General features: G+C 41.7%; 1 protein-coding gene across 4 annotated transcripts in view; it reads right to left on the bottom strand.

The window, feature by feature from the left end:
- The window catches only part of Lrrk2 (leucine rich repeat kinase 2), a 143745-nt gene that overhangs the window by 25225 nt on the left and 96136 nt on the right, over positions 1–22384 (bottom strand). For 3 of the 4 annotated variants that reach the window (XM_008829672.2, XM_017797294.2, XM_008829670.3), the window contains exons 35-41: positions 21620–21774; positions 20044–20190; positions 16334–16525; positions 15576–15722; positions 13554–13654; positions 10558–10748; positions 2627–2787 (exon numbers count right to left, since the gene is read on the bottom strand). In XM_008829672.2, the coding sequence (XP_008827894.2) occupies positions 2627–2787; positions 10558–10748; positions 13554–13654; positions 15576–15722; positions 16334–16525; positions 20044–20190; positions 21620–21774 (1094 nt within the window). The remainder of the gene's footprint in view (positions 1–2626; positions 2788–10557; positions 10749–13553; positions 13655–15575; positions 15723–16333; positions 16526–20043; positions 20191–21619; positions 21775–22384) is intronic. The other variant, XM_029561887.1, reaches the window with a different exon arrangement.

The raw sequence follows: 22384 nt of genomic DNA, 5'->3' as shown, positions 1-22384 counted from the left end.
CACCCCTTAGTGGACAAGCTTCAGTGGTACATGTCCGCCTCATGAACACAAAGCCTGGGTCTAGGGACACAGACAGAGGTACTACAAGCTCCAGGTAAGTGGTCCAGCCCACCTTGACATCATAGGAGGAAACCGTGCAGGTCTTCTAACAAAAGGTCACTGTTGATGGCCATTTTCCGAAGGGGGAAATACTACTTTTCCAAACCTTCATTTAACATTTGCTATTTACGGCTCTGTTGTTTTGACTTTCTCTTTAGAAACTAAAATTGCATATGGATGCCTTTGCAAGCACACACTACAGTTGCAGTGGAGAAGATGGGCTTCAGAGTTTAAAACCATTCGGTTCTTATCTGGGCAGAGTTATCTTGTCTACTTACTGTGAGATGGAACTTTACTCGGCCTCAATTTTCTCACTTACAAATAGGAAACTAGTAGCAAACTTCTGGATAGAGATTGTGTCTCTAACATACTTCACGGAGCCTGGTCCATAGCATGTACTCATTATTTCTGTGATTATTGAACAGCCCAGAGAGTCTCAGCTAGACTACAGAGACTCTCAGCTAGACTACATACACTCACCTTCTTGCAAAGGCAGACATACAAAATAAAATAATACTTACTTGGAGCAAAAATATAACCAGGCCTTGGAAGCTGGGAAATCTGGGGTCCTTTGCTCTCCAGGAATCACAGCTTGTGAGTGAGGAAAGAAGGCCAGGACCTTACGCCCAAGGAGAGCTTGTAGTGTATTTACTTCTGTCTTAGTCATAACATTTGGACTGAGCGGAAATCCTCTCCTGTAGCTTTACTTACAAATAACCAACTCTATTCAATGCCATTAAATGCAGAGCTGTTGCCCACAAAGCAGCACCAACTCCCCAATTCCACATTCTTTGCTCAAAGTGGAAACAAAATACAGGCGTCAGGCATGGACACTGGCCTGTAGCGCTCCTTACTAATCAGAACTTGACATTCAGATGCATCTGAGAGTAGAAGAGGAGGAAGATGCTGGAAGAAGAGGGGTATCCCTGGGGGGGGCGTGAGGGGCAGGCACGTGCTGAGAACACCAAGTATAAATGACACAGGCAAGGGTTTTCAGCAGCAGAGTCACCCAACAGTAGTAGCAGTGGGATTTCCAGAACTGCTATGACAGGACCCTAGAGGAAGAAAGGCTGCCATGGATCCCTAAAGAGTGAGGATGGAGTGGTTTCCAGAGTGGCATATTTCACTCTGTATTGCACAACTCATCTTGGCGCAAAAGGTCAAGTAGAGAAACACACTATTTGTCAGTAATGAACTTACATTATTTGTCAGTGCTAACAATGTATACATTTATGAAGGAAAACTGATGTGCTGTATTTAAAGCCATAGTGATTTAAACACAGTAGTAAACCTGTGATTAGAAAGAAACATGCTTCTATCAGGACAACGGGAGAGCCCAGGTCAAAGTTCTTGCATAAAACCCAGAGCCGCCATGTTTAGGGATATTTATGTTTAAGAAAATGAGTATTGATGCATCTATCCTACATTGACCCCTCAGTCAGGTTAGGACCAGCCCATCCTAAGACAGGTTTATATCTCTGCAGTAGAACACAGGCATACTCACAGACTATGAGAAATAAAGGTCACAGTAGGCATTAAGTCTATTAACAAATACTGGGTTTTCATAGCTCTTCGAGTTCCAGAATTACGAAAAGGAATTTATGGATCTGAATTTGGGTTGCTTCATTTTTGGGCTAAGTGTCACCAGTACCTACAGGAAAGCTTTTGTGTTGTATATTAATTATTGTTCTCTGACAACTTCACACGTGTATAACACATTCTAATTACTCTCACCCCCACCTTCTCTTATCTGCCTCCTACCCACGAATCTCCCATATTCTCTACAAACCTCTTTCCAAAACTCACGTCTTTCTGTTTTCTTTTGTAACTGAGTTTAACCAGGGCCCCCCTTGTGACTATGGGTCTGGAACTATGAACTGAAACTTCACTGTCTGCCAGTGGACACAGAATGGAAGACAATCTATCAGTAGCCAATAGTTCATGAGGGAGGTAAGACCCTAGAAGCCCCTCTCCTACCCGTGACTGACCGTTGACAACCCTGTCACGTGCCAACCCAGTGCAGGTACCAGGGCCACTGTGCCACTCTTTATCACCTCTAGGTGATAAAGCTTTTAAAAATATAATGACATCATATCCTCTCCTTGTTACTCAGTGTTTGCCCTAGAAAATTACAATAGCTGATTTTGTTGCTGTTGTAGAAACTAGAATGATAAAAATGTCAATGCAGTTAAGGACAGTTTGTAGCCGCCATGTGGGTGCTGGGAACCAAACCCGGGTTCTCTGTAAGAGCTCTCCAGTTCCAGGGGACTCCAAAGCCCTCTTCTGATTTCCGCAGCATTTCACAACATGGGTGCACTCACATACATGCAGGCAGTACACTCATACACATAAAAATAATAAATAAAATATTTTTTTAAATGTCAATGTAATGGACCATCACTATTCAGACAATAACAATCTGCTCTTACTGTGATAGGCTACACTTGCTTTGACACTCCTGAACTCACATCTGCGGACACTGCCTATTCATCTGAAACACGATCTCCAGGCAAACTTCAGCTCTTACCTGGGGTGCCCTCTGAGGTCTTTATGCCCATTCTACAGCAGTATTGCGCAATGCCGTAGTCTGCGATCTTGGCGATGATGGCAGCGTTGGGATACAGGGTGAAGAGCAGCACGTTGTGTGGTTTCAGATCACGGTATATGATCATGGCTGAATGGAGGTACCTGCCAGAGAATGCGTCAGAGACCTCACCAAAAGGCGATTATGCCATTTGTCATGACTTCTTTGACTGTGCTGTGTCTTCTATACAAAACAGCAAAAGACTGTGCGAATTCTGACCTTGAAACTTGAGATATTGTAAAAGGAACTCAAAACATAAAAAGCAAATATTACAAAGCAAGGTTATGATTTTTCACAAAAATAGACCATCAAACCTAGTGAGTTAAAGTTTAATACAAAACTCTGTCACACAGCAAGTTTTAGATGATTTCTTTAATAATCCTCTACAGTTACTAAAAAGAAACTCTGAATTCCCTCATTGATAAAATACAAATTTCTAATTATTTTTAAAATGTGACTACATCAGCTGGGCTGGTGGGGATGCCTGTACCATCAGTACTCAGACAGAAGCAAGAGACTAGAAGTCCAAGGCCAGTCAGAGCTGCACAGGAAGGCTCTGTCCCTGTCCCAAAGATACATTAAAAGGTCAAAAAAAGTCAAATACAAGGCAATAGAGTTTCATTATGACCTTCATTTTTGTTGTAACTTTCATTTATTTGTTTTGATTTTCTTAAAACTGTAGGAAAATGTAGCCAGGCATGGTGGTACACGCCTTTAATCACAGCAGTCAGGAGGCAGAGGCAGAGGGATCTCTGTAAGATCAAGGTCAACCTGTTGTATGTAGTGAGTTCCAGGTCAGCTGGGGTTTACAGGAGACCCTGTCTCAAAAAGAAAAAGAAAAAAAAATGTAGAGAAACATTAGCTTTAATTTTAATTTTTGGAGAATTTCAATGTCACAAGGCCTGAGATGATTACTATTCTTCCTTATGCTTTTGAGAATATTTTCTTCTTTTCAATAATAACAGATCAAAAAATAAGCTTTTCCTTAGCTATTAATCTCTGACTCTGCTTGAAGATATAATTTCCTATAAAGCTAATTTGTTGTAAGTTAAGGTTAACCAAAGAATATTTGGTCCTAGGGGATGAATAAGGTCCCATCTCGGGTAGGATGATGTCAGGGGCATAGGAGTGAACCATGCAAACACAAGTAACAGGATTTAGGCAGTTTGAACAAAGAAAATAATTGGGTAATATAAAACGCATTTTTAATCTCGCCTGGTATTATTCATTCTAGAGATAGTGGAGCGCCCACAGTTTCCCAACTACCCCAGTTATCGCCTTTTCTTAGACTTTAAGTTTCTGGTTTTCCTGGTCCTGCTGATCTCACAGGTACATCATGAACTTCCCTGAAAGAAGGACTTTTCACAGGACTTGATGAGGGCAATTTAAATCCTTTATTTATTTGTGGTTTGGGGTTGGTTAAGGTTCCATTAGTAAATATTTATTCAATTACCTCCTACCAATCACTGCTGGAGGATTAGGAGCAGAGAGGCTGTGATACCCTGAACTCCCCATTGTTGGGAAGCCTAGAAAGAACGCATCATTTAACTCCATCAGCTAAGCCGCAGGGTCTGTCTTCCAGGATGCACTTAGGCATCTGGCAGAGGGCTTGTTTCAGGACACACATTTCTCATTGATAAATAAAATAAACATTCTAATGAAGTTGACCTTAACAGTAAGTAATGAGTAAGTAATGAGCTTAAAAGGAAAATTTACTGAGGGCTTACCAAAGGCCACTAGCCATTCTTGTAAAAAGCGGGGAGATTAAGAACTAAAAAGTTAAAGCCAAGTCACACATCCCAGAACAGCATCCAAGATTTCATAATGCGTGCCTCTTCCAGTTACAAACAGAACTCTCTCAGAATACTTCTCAAAGGCTAAACAAGACACAATGTCAGTGGGAAAGCAAGATTATCTGGATTAATTAGAATTGTCAATTATAGAATTCAATCTTAAAAAGCACAATTTAATACTATGTAAGCTGCTAAGGGAGAAAATCAATCGATGGTCCAACCCCAGCTTTAAGGCCTAATAACCACAATGACCAGCATAGCATACTACACTGGTACAACAGTGGCACTTTTATCTTGGGGATAATAAACAGCTATCTAATTAAACTTACAGTCCACTCAATGGGAGGAAACTCATGTATGGTACTGTAAACCTAGCCAAATACACATGGCTGCAAAGGTCACTGATCTTAGAGAAAACCCTAAAGCTATCACATCTCTAGACAAATGTAATTTCTTACTATGTGCGAAATATGGATCCTTAAATTTACAGACAAGTATCTCAGTCACCACTCATCAAAGAAGCTTCTTTTGCAACAGGTGGAGACTATCACAGAGTTCCACAACTGGTCACACACAGAGAATAAGTGTCTGAAATGCCCAACCCTAAGAGACACATCTACAATGGTACCTCTGAACCTAAGACTCACGGAACATAATGGAACAAGGCGTAGAGGGAACACTAATGTATTGCTCAACTCTCATCAACAAAGTTCCCTCATGCAACAGAGGGCAATGATCACAAAAGGTCATAAATGGCCAAAGTGTGGAGAATAAGTCTGCAGAGTGTGGGTCCTTGGACAGGACTCCTATATTAAGCTCCACCAACCCAGGCTCAGGGACTATTGCGGAAGAGGGGGTGGAAAGACTGTAAGAGCCAGGGAGGAGGTTCATCATCATATGGAGACAGAGTCCTACAGGCTTCTGGGACCCTGCTCATATGAACCTACAGCAATGGTGTCAGCACACACAAGACCCATGCAAACTCAAGCAGACAAAACCCCAGCACAGATCTGGGAAAACGGGCAGCAGGCCCCAATCTCAGCTGAAGAACTGTTGGGCAACTGATTACTACTGGGTGAGGGAGAGCTGATCTTCCTTAAGGGAGTGACCATAGATAGGCTGACTAGACCCCAGTGAAGGGCATCTGGCTACACTAACTTGCCTCAATAGGCTTTGAAAGAAGGTATGAATGGGGGGGTAATGGGAGGGTGTGGACGGGCGGTATAAAGACGATTAAGATGTAGTGTATGAAATACACGAAAACTCAATAAAATATGCAAAAAAGTACAATTAAAATATTCTTATAATACTGGGGTTGGAGAAATGGCTCAGCAGTTAAAAGCAGTGGCTATTCTTACAGAGGACCTGGGTTTGAATCCCAACACCCACATGGTGGCTAACAACTGTCTGTAACTCCAGTTCTGGGGGATTCGACATCCTCTTCTGGCCTCTATAGGCATTGCATGACACAGGTGCACTTACATACATGCAGGCAACACGTTCATATATATAAAATAAAAATAAAAATAATAAAGACAATATTTAAATATCCTGTAATAGAAAAGAAAAACAACTTTTGAAATAGTTACTAAGAACAAATGTTTTCTTACAGACAATAATTCAGCCATAATTTGAGCACTGTACAGGAATAGGTATTGTCAAATATTTTGTTAACACAAATTATATTCAGTTAAACAGACTTTCTTTAATCATAATTATCATAAAATTACTAAGAAACCCCTATCTTCATAAAGTCAACTTTGTCTTATCCTGAATATTCTTATTCTAAAAATAGAATGCATTCATTCTTTAACAAAAATGTATTAAGCATCTATGAGGGCCAGTCATTAGTGGGCAAAAAACCATCCTTTTATCTCTGCTTTTAAAAAAGTCACAGTCTAGGAAGGACAGGTGCTCAGCTATAATAAGGCTAGAGAAATGTGTGAGTACCACATACTGATAAGCAGCAAGGTTTTAAAAAAGCTAGCAAGGTCGGCTCTCCCTCTAGCCTAAGTTTCCAACCTCAGGAACAGAGTAAGCACTAGCTTGTCGTCTTCGCTGCCTAACACAAAACCGTACATGGAGAAAGTGCAAGAAACACCCATGAACTGCAGGTGCAGAGGCAGGAGGCTGGGAGTTCAAAGCCAGGCTGGGCTACAAAGTAAGTCTCTGACTCACACAAAGAAAACGAAAGAAACAGACTCAAACACACACAAGGAAGCTCACTGTCTGTGACATGGTTGAGTCTCATGACAGGGTTGACACCTGAGCAGATTTATGTGGAAAATGAGTTCTCCAGGTGACAACTGTGTAGGAAGGAAGGCTGACATACATGAAGGGAGACACACGAAAGTCAGCCCTGATGGCCTTGCAGGTAACTGGGGATGCGAGGGAAATTTAGGCATAATTAGATTATTATTTCAGAGGAGATATTTTAATTCCCCGTAGACACTGAAGCAAGGTCAATAAAATAAACGAAGTGATGAAAATGACAGAATAGATTCAAAGATCTGATGAACAAATGGATATACACAGACATGGTCTCTCCATGCAGTGTAGGCTAGCCATGAACTCAGGAAGGGGCAGTAGCTGGAGTCAGAGAGGACACCGGTCTTTCTGCGAATACAGTGATCCTGCCCTGACACGTGGGAAATGTAAGAAAGACAGCTCATGATGGGAGGAGAGAGCAGGCAGATGAAACTAAACACAGAACACACTAAAACACCGAAAGTTTTAGAACTATAAAAGAACTATGAGGAAGAGGGGGCTAGAGAGACGGCTCAGAGGATAAGAGCACTAGCTGCTCTTGCAGAGGACCCAGGTTCAGTTCCCAGCACCCACATAACAACTAACAATCATCCATAACTCCAGTTCCAGGGGCTCCGATACCCTCTTCTGACCTCTGAGGGCATTGCATGACATGGTGCACTTATATACATGCAGGCAATTACACTGTATTCATACACATAAAATAAATAAAATAATTTTAAATACAATTATGAGGAAAAGCGGAACATACTGGATTCTGTCACAGCAGGATTTCAGAGGATGTGCATGGAGAAAGCCCTAGTGTGTCACTCTAAACAGCCCCGTTACCTGAAGGCCCTAAAAGGAGTGCAATTTTGTCATCTCTTTTTACCTCTGTAGTTACAGCCCCATGTTAACATATATTTGGAATAACAATCCTTAAAATTGAGTTTTTAAAAATATATTTAATAGGGCTGGATAAAAGGCACCTTTTAAGAGCACCAGTTAAGAGCACCTCTTGCAAAGGACTTAGGTTTGGTTCCTAGCACCCACATGTCAGTAACAATCAAGGGATTCAGTGCCCTCTTCTGGCCTTCACAGGCATTTCTTAACACAGGTGTACCTACATACATGCAGGCAAAACACTCATACATATAAAATTGCATATGTATGTATAACTGTACATATACATACATATATGTATGCATGTAGTGCTGGTGGATTGGCGGGTACTGATAGCTACCAGCCTCCTGTTGTGGCACCAGAGCTAAAACACCCTGACATTAGGCTAAGAGAAAATGAAGGAAAGTGTTGAAAACTATGCTGAAATTTCATTTGCTTCATCAGAAACCTTGAATTTATTATTTGAAGTAAGGCCTAAGAGAATGAGATTGAGTTGTGCTAGATCTGAGCCTTTTAATTTTTGACTAGAACATAGCAAGTCTTCATTTTATAAATCAACACTTTGGACGTTATGTGGAAGAATTAGGGAAACTCTGGGACTTGGAGTCTTGATTATTAAGGAAAATAACTGAGAAGCCTTTGAAACTCAGGAGTCTAAACTGACGTTTACCTAGATCGGTTTAACAGGAGGCGCCCCCTGGTGTTCAAAAGCAGACATGCCAACCCAAATCCAAATCCCTGCGCTCTGGGACATCTCAAAATCAAGCAAGGTTTTTAAGTACCTCTAGTCGCTTTCAGAAAGAGACTCTTACACATGTAACGAATGCATTATATTCTCTGAAGCTATCAACAGCCGTGTTTTGGCTGCTCTTGAGGCTGTCTATGCTTCCCTTGCTGTCTGTACCCTGTATGTTTCTAGATGCTGCCTGAAAGGACTCCTCACAGGCTTTTAGGACAGAAGGAAGTTTGCATATACTGCTTGGACGCAAGGTGCTACCTACTGTTTTCTTTCCTTCCTCCCTGCCTCCCCACTTCCAGTGTGGATTTCCTGAGGGCCCACTGTTCTGGAGACTGAAGGACAGGAAAGCAGGCCGGCAGACCCACATAAAACGACAAGCCGAAAGGACACCCCAGAGTCAGGCACTGCTGGTGGGTATAAAGCCCCTGTACATTCAGGAACCTGGGGGAGGCATACGGCTGAGCACAGGCACCAGGAAGTGAGGGAGGAGAGGTCAACAAGAGAAAGACCTGATCCAATTCTATGTCCTTCACAGACTGTGTAGTGGGATGGCAGGAGATGATGGGCACTTAAACAGGTGCTCAGAGAATCTGAGAGCTAGAAAGATGTGAGTCCTAGGTGTCAGCGGGAAAGACAGAAGGAAAGAAAGACGAGCACAAAGCAAAACCACGGTGACAGGAGGCAGGACAGAGGGAAGGGACATCGAGAATGACCTCCAGAGCCTGTGAGAGTAAAACGGGCCTTGGTCATAGTTTGCTGCAATATTACTATGCCAGGGTGATGGTCACCTAAACAAATAAAAGCTTAATTCTTGAAGTTTGCTCTTAAGAACACCTGATCCTGGAGGACACCTGTTCCCCTAGAGGTGTCTAGGAACTGCCTGTCTCTTGGAACGGTGCTGATAGAAGTGTCTTTGAAACATCCTGAGTCCTGTCCCATCCATGATTTTATGCAAGATGGCTTCCCCTGCTCCCCCTGGGGAAGCACAAGCTTTTCTCCACTCTACTCCTAACAGACTATCCACCTTTTCCTCTCTAGTTCTAGAGACCTCATTCATCCAAGGTCAATGGGCCTTCCCAATGTTCACTGAATGCCAAAGAGAAGGGGCACTGCCTTTCAGTGCTTTGATATATTAATTCTCAAGCACACCCACATTCATTCATTCATTCATCTTTTTTGATGGAGTACCAAACTGAGGTTGCCTAAGAAATAAGATCAGATGCCCAGGTCACAAAACACAAGAGCACATGGTTTTGCTGGGGTTAGTTTAAAATCACTAGTTCAGATTATGTCCATTTATAAAAGTTGTTCCCACAGCTGGGCAGTACAAGTGCTTGCTTTCCAAGCTGGAGGACCTGAGTTTTGATACAGGAGAGAAACAGGGTCCCCTTTTAGGGTCCTTAGTCTTATTCATAAAAGAAATTTAAGAATAGATTCAATGGAAGCTTTAGGACAATTTTATTAGAATTTAAGGAAAAATCCTCAGGCATTCATTATCTTTTTGGGTGGAGTACCAAATTGAGGTTGCCTAGGAAACAAGATCAGATGCTCAGGTAACCAGACACAAAAACATATGGTTTTTGTTAATTAGTCCAGATTAAGTCCATTTATGTCATTCCCACCGTTTGCAGACTAAAAAAACAAAAAATGAGTAGGCAATCAGAATCAGAGAGAGAAAAATTACAGTTACTAAGTTTATTCCACAGTGATTTATCACAGTCCTTTTGTTTTCAGACATGGCCTTTCTGCTCTGGGGTGCTGCTTCTGAAGGCTCCATCTAGAATCCATCCGCAGCGTTGGGTGTATCTCTGAGGCACTTGTGGAACCCAACACATGTCCCTCTGGTCCCCTTCAGAAGTATGGGCTAATCTTTCATTACTGGAATTCTCTACTTAACATTTTCCTTGATATTTGCAAGGCTAGCTTACTTCTTTTTAGGAGAAATCTGTCTAGGGTTAAGACCACGAGCTCTAGAACAGGAAGCCTGGGTTAAATGCTGCTGCCACCAGCTATGAAGTTCTGCACTCTTTTGTTATTTATTACATTATAGTTACAAAACTTGATCAAGGAAATTATAGTTTTTGTGAAAACTGTTTACCGAGTGCTAACAGGGAGCAGTGTTCTTTGAGCCTGGGAGCGAGTCCAGGGTCACACTTGTCAGGAACTAAATAGAAACAGTAGCACCCCATTACCTCAAGCCATCAGCCACATGCAGGGCGATCCTGTGCTGGAGGGTTCTGGTGAGGCTGGCTTTGTCTTGCTGAAGCAGGCGATCCAAGGAGCCCTTGGAGGCCAACTCCATCACCAGCATTCGCGGTCGAATCCCAGCCGCCAGCAACAGTATCAAGCTGGGGTGGTGGAGGTGGCAAAGCACCACCAGCTCCTGCAAGAGTCCAGAGTCACATGAGTCCCACATCACCAGCCTCTCCTGTCTTCTGCATTGTATCAACGTCAACTCCATGACCAGCTCTCACTGGTCACAATAATCATTGGACTATTGCAAACTTTCCTTTCTTCTTTGAGCTTTGAAAAGAAATTCTAACCACTTTCAATAATAAACAGCTAATTCTGAACTGCCATTGGAGTTAAAATTTTAAGTTCTATTTTTGTTTTTGACCTGTTTCTGTGAGAACATTCGTTGCAAGAACAGTATGCATACACAGTCATGTTTAGAGGTCATAATATCTCAGCCTCTGAATGCTAGTTAGTCACAGAATTTGTCTCAGCCCAGGATTCTGAGTAGACACTGCTGAGTCAACCTCAGTCAACATAAGGGGTAAGCTGTAGTCGCTGGCTTTATAACTCAAGGTTGTAACCATGTATCCGAGGATACAGGGTTAAGTCCATGGGAATAGATGGTAATCCCTGCCTGGTACTCTAATGCCTTCTATTACCCTTGGATTAAATTCCCATGTATTTCCCTGTCCTGAGAACCTGACCTGACCTAACTCCGCTCCAGCTCTCAGGCCCCCCCTCCCTCCTTTGATGTTCTTCTCCATCCACCACCCCTCAGTCATACTCATATCCTTCAGTCCTCAGCATGAGCCAGCTCCTCTTTACTGGGACCTTCACCTATGTGAACAACTCTCACTTGAGAGCCCCTCTCCCGTCACAGGGCTTCCTGACAGTTGGATACAAGCTCCAACATCACCATTTTAAGTGCCCTGTCTTGGTCCACCTGTCCTAGAGTCTCTGCAGCTGTTGCAAGGAGCAGAGATGCCGTGTAGCTTTGACAGCCCTTTCTCTGGACCCCACCATGAGCAATGTTAATGCTCTCCTAAGACATCACTGTGTTTGAATTCCACATCCAGTTACATTCTGGATATTCAAACTGACGCTGAAACTGTAATTTAGTGAAATTCAGCTTTGCTAGAATTGTATCCTTCTGCACCAATTCTATATTACATAGGACTACTTTCCCATTTCTTATAGTAGTGGTGTTTCTGAATTCTATAGACAATTTTCCTTTGTCTCTTCTTTATACTGACACCATAATTTGGTTGAGGTTTTCATATGTGGTGTTAAGCTGGCTCATGTTTTGAACTGTGGTGACAGCATAATCTCTGCTTCATAACAACCAGCTTCAGGGATGCAGAGAATCCCTGCCAACCTCATTTCCCAGGAAGCTGAAGTGTGCAAAGTTCTGAACATCAAAGAGAGGCTGGCTGTCCTCAGAGGACACTTTACCAGACTTAGGGCTGCAGTCACGTGAGCTTAGTTGGTAAAAGCCTTTCTGATTAGCCCAGTTGGTTAAACCTGAGGCAAGTCCAGGTAGTTCTCTTCAGTTTCACCGACACAGTCTGAAAACTACCACCACCCGACTGACTGAATGGAAAACAGCCAGAATGTGTAGCAGAGCTTCCCCAGTTCACAGACGGGAGCCAGAACGTGCACTGTACCTTCCCAGCTCATAACCACTGGCAGTACGACCCTCAAAGTGCAGCCCTGAACATCAGGGTTTTCCTCTTCTGTTTAAAAGAGAAGTGCGCTATACACACTCTATTTTGCATTTCTTTCACCATTTCGTCAGCGCACCTCAGTCCACACACTGATCGGCTCCCCACGTGTTCTTAGTGTTTGGGTCTCCAAGCACATTCTATGAAGCCTGAACTACGTATAAAAGAAGGCTGAAAAGTCAGCTGTTAGGATAAATTACCCAGGGATTGTAGGAGATTATTCTAGATTTGGTTCACAGGTTTGCTTCAGTTTTAAAAATGTTTCACTATATTCCTATAACTAGAATGTGACTTTAGACAAATATGAATTTTTTCATTATTTAGGCTAAAATTTTACACCATAATTTTGTTTCTTTTGGGGTTTTGTTTTGTTTTCATTTTTTCATTTTCAGGGTCTCCCTGTAGCTCCAGCTGATCTGGAACTCACTAGGTAGACCAGGCTGGCCTCCATCTCATAGGGATCCAACCTGCTCTGCATCCTGAGTGCTGGGATTAAAGGTGTGTACCACCATGCCCAGATATATGACAGTTTCTAAATTTGGTAAAGTTTATTTCAATTCAGACATTAAGGACATTTTTAATTTTTATTTTATGTGTATGAGTATACTGCCTGAATGCATGTAAGTGCACTATGTTGTGCAGTGCCCTCAGAAACCAGAAGGTGTTGGATCCCCTGCAACTGGAGTTATGGATGGTTGTTAGCCACTACTGTGGGTCCTGGGAATTGATCCCAGTTCCTCTGCAAGAGCAGTCAGTGCTCTTAACTGCTGAGCCATCTCTCCAGCCCACAAAAGATTTTTTTTTGTCTTTTTGTCATAGGGTCTCCTTGTAGCTCCAGCTGGCCTGGAACTTGCTATATAGACCAGGCTGGCCTTGAACTCACAGAGACCCACCTGCTTCTGCCTCCTGAGTGATGGGATTAAAGACATGCACCACCACACCCAGCTACACAGAGTATTTTTAATAAGTAAAGCAAAACTGTGAGGGTGAATAGACTTCAGGCTTATGTACCAAGTTACAAGAGTTTTCAAAACACTCTTTTCCGTCATTTATCAGAATAAAGAAAAGTTTTAAGTCCATAAAGAAATGATGAAGTGGAATTTCATAGTTAAACGTAGTCTAATTTTTGAGAGAAATGTCATGATTTTGCATTTTGACAACTGCATGCAAAACAGAGTCCCAGGAGGTTAACAATGTACGACTTAGTATTGTAATATTGTTGAGTTTCTTACTTGTCGTAACAGCCTGAGTGACGTATGCTTATTAAAAATCTTCACAGCTACTTCTTCTCCTTCATAGGTGGCTCGATACACTGATCCAAAACTGCCATCACCTTTTGAAAATAAAAAGCAAAGAAAGCATTTAATCTTTCTAAGCAGAGAAGCCAGATAAATAATATGTGCTATAGTTATATCTGTTGTATATTCAGAAAAATTGGATCCACTTGTCGATTGAATCAACCTCTTGCAAGGCTTCCCTGTCCCTCCATCCCACAAGCTACAATTCACCTACAGACTCTGTCCCCAGCCTGTCCTGTCACCATCTGTGCATGACCTTAAATCTCAACCTCAATGGTTCAGAAGTTGAGAAACATTGATCTAGGCTGCCTTCTATAAACACACATGGAATATATTAGAATATACGAGCATCTAGGCACTAGAGAAGGGAGAGCACTTATAGAAACATTTTCCTATCTAGGTAGTTAATGAACCATCAAACACAGGTGCTTAAAGTAGCCTTTGTGTTTCTACACACACTGCTCAGAACTTGACAAATCTGAAGCACATGTCAATCAGGACAACTATTGTAGCCACTCTATCTGATGACAGCTTGGGAAATCAGAGAAGGGGCACATCATGTCTACTGCCTGCCCATTCTTTCTGAGTCATCAGTCAAGTCTGGTGTTGGTTAAGGGGTAAAATTTAGTACTGGCAATTTGGCATTTGGATCAATGCACTATCACTGATGCGCTCACTTCCGAAGTTCTGAGACATTTAAGTTCAATGTGAACAACAAAGGTTTAAAGGAATTTATTTGGCATCATATGTCATTCCCAAACTTTGGAAATTTTTTCTACTAATCTATCCTGACAGATATTGGGTATTCCCTCCATGGTAAGTTAAAGCTAAATGGGTACACACGTAACAATGACAAACACCTCACACAGCATAGTAAAAGCTGTCTTCGGATGATTTGGATTCAATCCACCCAATGCCTTTTCAGCTTTCCAGTAACTTCCAGAGAGGTTAGAACTTGAGTGTGTCACTCTACAGTTAACAGCAGTGTACTGCACCTAGAAACTGCCAGGAGACTAAGTTTTTAAAATATTTTATTTCTTATTTTTATTTTATATGTATAAATGTATTGCCTGCATGTGGATAAGTGAACCCATGACATGCAATGCCCACAAAGGTCAGAAGAGGGTGTCGGATCCCCTGCAACTTGAGTTATGGATGGTTGTTGGCTGCCATGTTGGCGCTGGGAACTAAGCCAAGGTCCTCTGCAGGAGCAGCCAGTGCTCACAACAGCTAAGCCATCTCTCCAGCCCCCAAGAGACAGAGTTTTAAGAATTCTCACAGACAAAAGGATAATCATATGCAATCACGAATATTTCAAATATTATAGTTTACCTATACCACAGACACACACACACACACACACACACACACAGACACACACACACATGCACACACGCACACATCCATTTTATTCATCAATTAAAAAGTAAAACTTCAGAACACATATTTTAAACAGCTAAATACACAAGGGCATCAGAGGCATTGGCCGAGCCTTGGCTCTAGTATATTACCAACTTAATGCTTCAAGTTTTCAGGACCAAATATCTCATGAGAATTCCACGTTGCCACATAGGCAACAAAGCTGTGACAGCAAGTTTTCTGCTTTTCCTTATTTTCTTTGAGATGAGAAATGGCAACTTCAGTCAACTGAAGATCTCACTGTCTACCTCTTCATCCCTGGTGAGCAGCTCAAGTTCAAGACATATTCCATAAGCATCTCTACCTCCTAATAGTCCTGTCTCCATCTCCTACTCTGCTTGAGTGTATAGAAAGCAAATCCCAGGTCTGCAACATGATGTAACTTTAAACTGTATCTTTCCAAAAGAATCATCATATCAAATACATAAAAACAGTAAAGATTCATAAAGATATGATTATGGTATCTGAATCTTTTCTACATTGTGAGGAGAACATGGCAGTCTATCTTTTCATTTTCAAAACAACAGAGACAGTTACCTAAGAGAAACTCAGGAGTTTGTTCAAATTCCAGCTCATCATTATTCAGCATGATGGTTCTAGGCAGGTCAGCCAAAATCAGGTCAGGAGCAATCTGAGATATTGGAATGGTGAGTCTGGGTTGATCTGGATTAACCAGAAGATCTCCTGAGAAGTACGTAAAAGAATAGTTTTAAAAATCTAAGGATATATAAAATTTGTGGTCTTGAGTTACCAAAAAACATACATATTTTACATCATTTCTAGTCACATTTTTAGGTATTCCTACCAGCCTTAGATTTTTCCAGAAAATTTGAGAATTATGTAAAATGCTGATATTAGTGTACTTAGAATTTTAAAAACGTACTCTTAGGTTCATTCATTGGGTCACAGAATTCAAAACTGCCTTAGAACATGGCTGTTCTAATAAAAGCAAGCTCTTACTGTCTGTCTCTGCCACATCTGTGAAGGACCTGCTACATGCAGGTTGGATTTCAGTCTCCTACAATTCTATGGCCTGGGCTTGTTTAGTATTTCTACTTCAAAGACAAGGTTATGTTGCTAAAACACTCAGTATTCAATGTCAAAACAACATTTTCAAAACACGGGACACAGATCTTATGGGTAACAAATGTACTTTACTTTTCTGAAATGTCACTGTAAGTGAATGTAGTATCGTTTAACTCAACCCTGTGCACAAGACGATATTTACATGTGAAAGTCACTTTAAATATATTGAAGATATCAGAAAAACATGTGGAAACGGTGTTGGCACACACCTTCCTCTGCTTTCTTCATCAGGTCATCAAGCAAGATTTTTTGATGTTCTTCACCATCGTTAAAACTGTATAAAGCCCATTTCTTTAACAGGGTTTCTCCTTCACCGCAAATATCAATCTCTAGCAGTCCAGGAAACCACTCTTCCATGAGAGAATCAATGTGGTCCACAACTTGGCCCAAAAGAATACAGCCTACATAATTCAAAAGAGATGTACAGGCAACATGACAGGTTAGAAGCTACCTCAGTGGGCATGATGGAGAAGAATCAGGTAAGAAAAAGAAAGGATTCTAGTACAACGAGACAAAGAGCAGAGTTCATAAATTCACAAGGGGTGACAGTGAAGAAGGACAGAAAGACAGAGATGATTAAGGGTTCATGGGATGGGAAAGGAGCCCCTTACCCAAGAGTCTGGTTGAAGCCTGTCATCACCAGATGAAAGTCAAGAATTTCAGCACAATTAACATTTTTCTATGAAGACTACATACATGGAGACAATATTCTTTTACATGAATGTATTTTCATGGGGTGGGGAGGTGGTTCAGAGCCTAAAGTGGTTGTTGCACAAGCATGATACCTGAGTTTCAATCCACAACACCTACATAAAAGCCAGGTATGGCCGCCCGTGGCTGTAGCACCAGCAGAGGGTGATGGAGGCAGACAGATCCCCAGGGCTCACTGGTCAGCCAGTCTAGCCAAAACACAAGCTCGAGGTTCAATAAGAGACCCTGTCTCAAAAACCAAGGTGGCGAGAGATCGAGTAAAACTCCTGATGTTGACCTCTGCCCTTTACATACCCAAGTATGGGTGCAGACCTGCACTCAGGCACAAACACCACACGTACCAATCATACATCAAGAAAAGATCTATTTCCAAATAAGAATGATGAGACAACAAGAAACCAGGCCTGAGTGTCTAAGACTTCAGGTTGGGCCTCAGCCCTCAGAGACTCTCACGACAAAGCTATGACCCTTCTTCCATACTGGAGATGTTCTAACTTCTGTGTCCCTGTGATCTCAACTTTCACTTTATCAATCATAAACTTGTCTTGTGTACATCAGGAGTCAGTCTATGATCTTATTTCAATTCCTTAGCAACCCTTTGAAGATAATAACTGTAGAAATCAGCCAGTCCCTTACACAACAACTGTAATGCCCATGAAGCATGACTCTCCTTGAGAGGCCCACACCAACCTCTCCAGTGATCCGTATTTTCCTTCCAAATGCCTCCCTTTCTATTAACCCATGTACTTAAGGTCTAGGTTTAAAAACGTCTTGTAACAAACTCCAGCTCTGCTTCACATCAGCTTCTCCTGAAATTCTCTGCTGTGATGAAGTCAAGGATCTGGCTTTACCTGAGTGGAGGGCCCTGAAGGATAAGGGAATTCCTCGGGCTGCCGCAAGTGCCAGTGTGGAGCTGTGTCACCTTTCCATGGCTGTCAAGGCAGGGGAAAGTGAGGGGACGGGCAGTACTAACAAGTTAGCCACGTTGAACACAACTCCAACCCTTCAGTTACCCACAGGGAGAGGAGACGGACACTTTGCCCAAAAGTAAGCCAGATGGCCCTGGTGAAAAGAGATTGACTGTCCTGTCCACAGGACAGGGCAGGGAGCTCTCACAAGCCTCAGCTGGAGTCGCAGAGCTAGCTAGACAGTGAGTCCTCTCGTGGGATGGGTCAGAGAGGGGAGGAATTCCATTCTGTCACTCTGTAACAAGAAAGTGGTCAATCCCCATCTTGAGAGGGAAAGTACTGCTTAACACTGAGCTACTACGGAGGACTGACAACAGCCAACAATCACCAGTCAGGAAACCTGAATTCAACTATCCACAACCCCAGACTGAAGACCACCCTGGGACCCAGTCATAAAGAGCAGAAAGGACTGGCTGCTGGCAAGCCAAGAGGCCGGAGGAGGCCCGGGCCGTGATGTGTACAAGGCAAGGTGGCCTTGACCTTGGTAGTCTCATCAACTGAGATTTACTCTGGAGTTTGGTAGGCCTGGCCCTGAGGGTAGTGGTGGATCTCCAATGTGGCATGGTCTGAGAAGTTTGAGGCTGTCGCAGACATGCCATTCACATGTCTTGAAAGTACAGAGTCCCCCTGCACAGACACCCCCTACGGACATAGAACATTTGCCCAGGGGCCATGATCTGGGAAGCCTCAGGAGTGCAGGAGAAACTGCCCATCCCCAGACTGAAAAGCTGTACGTGACCAGCAAAGGTAACATGGTTCATGAGAACAGCGCTGACAGACATTTGTAGAAGAATCGCTAGATCCATATCCCTCACCCTGTTTAAAAATTAATTCAAAATATCTAAAAGACCTTAATGTCAGATGTAAAACTCTGAGACGGCCAAAGGAAAACACAGGCAAAACACTTCAAGATACAGGTAGGGTCAGGACTTTGTGAAAAGGACGCTAATAGCACAGAAAACAATATCAAGATCGGACAAACAGGACTGGATGAAATTTAAAAAGCTTCTGTACACAAAAGAGAACAATCAGTAGAGTTAAGAGACAGCCTACAGAATGTGGGAAGGTATTTTCAGGGGATTGATATCTAGACTCTATAAGAATATCAAAAACTAAACACCAAAAAAATCATCCATTCAGTAAATGGGCTAATGAATTGAATAGAAAGTTCTCAAAGATGAAATATGAATGGTCAATAAATGTTTGAAAACATGCTCAACATCCTAAGCTATCAGTAAAATGAAAATTAATGTTACTCTGGGAGCCATCTCACTCCATTCTGAATAACTAACACCAAGAAAACAAATGGCAGAAGACGTGGGGAAAGAGGAACCCTTATTCACTGCCAGTGAGACTCTAAGCTGGTGCAGTTACTGTGGAAATCAGGGCAGCGGTTCCATAAAATCTAAAAATAGAACCACCATATGGCAGTTATATCACACTTGGGAATACTCTTGATGGAGTCTAAGTCAGCAAATCACAGAGACATCCACACCATGTGTACTGCTGCACAGGTGAATGGAGAAACAAAATGTGACACATATTCTAATCTATACATTGATGTTCTATTCAGCCATAAAGAATAACATTATCAAACAGGCAGAACTGTAGATTATTATGCTAGCCAAACAAATTAGATTCAGAAAGACAAGCATTGCATGTTTCCCGGCATATGGGAAGCCTAGATGTAATACGAATATTCTATAGGTGGAAATGCCTACATGAAGAGAGAAGGAACCCAGGGGAGGAAGAGGACATTCAGACGGGGTGGAAGGAGCGAGAGCAGATGGAGCAAAGTGATAAAAGATCACGTTCTCTCACACAAAGGATCTAGATTTAAATATGTATGCATGTGCGTGTGTATTTATGTGTGACATAGGAGTTCCAGGAGGGGAGCTGTGAGAGGGAAGAACAGGGTGGTATTGGAGAATGAGGGTACAACAATACACATGGATGGAGGTGTCACGGTGAAGACTAATTCAAAAAAGTAATTTAATTAATTTACAGTGCTCACCAGTCTCACACAGTCACAAAGCTAAAGAATGGGAAAGTTATTGGGCTTGGGGATGCACCTGTTTTAAGTTTTGATCCAGGTCCTTGCTACATCTTAAACTCCTAGACTCCAGTGGTTTGCCCACAGCCTCCCGAACAGCAAGTGAACCCGGGCACATGGTATGGTTAAATGTGTTGTATTTTTAAGGTTACTAGTACAATTCATGGTTCAAAATTAATTTCCTTACCTTTTCTACAGGATGGAACTGTAATTTTCAAGAAACTCTCTGTGTGATTGTCCAAGACCTCAGATCCTACTAGACAGTAAGCCTCGGGAGACCAGTTCAAGTAGATCCCTTGGCGCCAGTACATCCTGTTTGGGCGAAGTGCTCTTTCTGAAAAGAGTTTAAATAGATACATAGTATCCATTAATTATTAACTACTTTACCAACTAAAGGAGAAAAACTACAGCTTATGTCTTAAGTAACCTTAATATATACTTGTTTCGAAAAAAAGTATTGATTTATTTAATCATGAGTCCTTGTCCATATAAATATATTAAAATTTATCATTACTATTTCAGTAGCATAAATTAAATCCCTGTATGTTATCCAACATACATTTCAAGATGCTGTTAAATAATTTAACATGATTAATATATGAATACAGAGAATCATAAGTTTTCATAATTTTTGAAAAAAAATAACTCATATTAAAATCATTCCTGAACTTGTTAACACATTCTAACCACCTTTGTGTTCATTAATTCCAGAAAAGACAAGATTTATCTCAGAAACAAGAAACACCTGCAGTTATCTTTTAAGCAAAAAAAATAATATAAAAAAAAAACCCTAAAAACAAAAACCTGATGTTTTCCATTTGGAGTATTAAGACATCCTCAAGCTTGAGAATGAAAAGCCACCAGTTTGGTCCCTTCCTGTGACTCCATGGGGGATGGGCGGCAGAAGAGAGGTGCTACAGTCTCTCTTGTGGATGGTTGGGACATGTTCCACTTGAACAGAAGTCCCTCACTATGCAGCGGTCATGGCCATGCTGCTGTTGGTTCATTTCTGGGTACACAGTTAAATGGATGGCCCCTAGTGAATTTCTGTAATGCTTTTATTGATTCAAGAATTTCATAAAATGTATTTTGATCATAATCAGACCCCCTCCTTCTATCCACTCCCTGACTTCATGTCTTCTATTATTTTTTTCAAAGTCTGTGTTTCCCAAGTGCTCCTGGGTGTTGCCTTGGAGTCTGGTGAATGGACCAGGCATCACATGAGTAAAGAAAACTGACTCTCCCTCTCACAGCACCCATCAAATGCTAACAGATCGTCAGCTAGGGCTGGGGCTTCCTGCCCACCTCCCCATCTGTGCTGGTCCCTGCCTGGCTTGGGTTGGCACAGGTCTTATGCATGCTGTAATAGGTGTAATGGGTTCATATACGCCACTACCCAGCTTCTCCTCCCAAGGCTCAGGGATCACTGCAGAAAAGGGAGCGGAAAGATTGTTGAGAGCCAGAGGTGGTGGATGAATTCAAGGAAGCTATTCAATCTCACCTTTTAAAAATACTGCTCCTCATTTGCTAACTCTTAGAAAGCACAACACTCATAGTTGTTAGAAATATGTCTAAAATAGGAACTGAAGAGTCTTCTTCCCAGCTGAGCTGGTGTGTGCTCCTGCGTGGAGCAGTCTGAGTTTAACGTGACAGCTTATTTTCTGAATTCAGTTGCCTTCCAACAAGTAGACTCTGGAAAAATGCTGTTACTTCTAATGTTTCTTCCTAGATTCTCTAAACATGAAGCTTTTTTAAACACATACCTCTTCCAGAAAGCATGAAAGGTGAAATTTCAAGTAATCGATTAATTAATCTGGACCAAAATCCCATTGGAAAGTATGGCATTTCATATAATCTAATGATAATTTCGGAGTTCTCACAATGAGGGAGCTCAATCACAGGTCTGTGGTCAGATAAACTATGGGAGAAAAGGATACCATCAGAATACACCCAACCATGGTCACCAAAGTATTTCACTGCTTGAATCCATGGGGATGAATATTCCAAACAAGAATCCTGTTTTGAGATCTCTCTTGCCACATGGTCTTCCACATCAAGAATTCATTTAATCTGTTCAAATTCATGCTCAAATGTAGAAGAACCATGAAATAACTTTTTCTACAATCTTATCGTATTCATAATTATAGCAATTAGTTATGCATAGACAGATGTTAAGACTATATAAAACTTTAAAAATGCATGTCCTAGGAAAAGTACATACCTATATTTAGAATTAGCTGCATCCAGCTACCAATATAATTTGCACTTTCAACATGCTGCTTTACAGCTACCTTCAAAGCAATGAGAAATTTTTCTACAATTCAGAGCTAAAACACAGGCCTCCACTGTGGTTTCATATTCTTTTAAAATTCTGTTGAAAACTCACTATCTCCCTCCAACTTCCCTAGCTTAATATAACGGTTTCATTGCCAAGTAAGGAGACACACACACACACACACACACACACATACACATACACCTCACATGTGCATGTACATCTGCATGCACACGTACATATAAAAAATAAA

Source organism: Nannospalax galili, unplaced genomic scaffold (genome assembly GCF_000622305.1).
Source record: "Nannospalax galili isolate Female #2095 unplaced genomic scaffold, S.galili_v1.0 scaffold454, whole genome shotgun sequence".
NCBI lineage: Eukaryota > Metazoa > Chordata > Mammalia > Rodentia > Spalacidae > Nannospalax > Nannospalax galili.
This window is presented reverse-complemented; position numbering and strand designations above follow the sequence as displayed.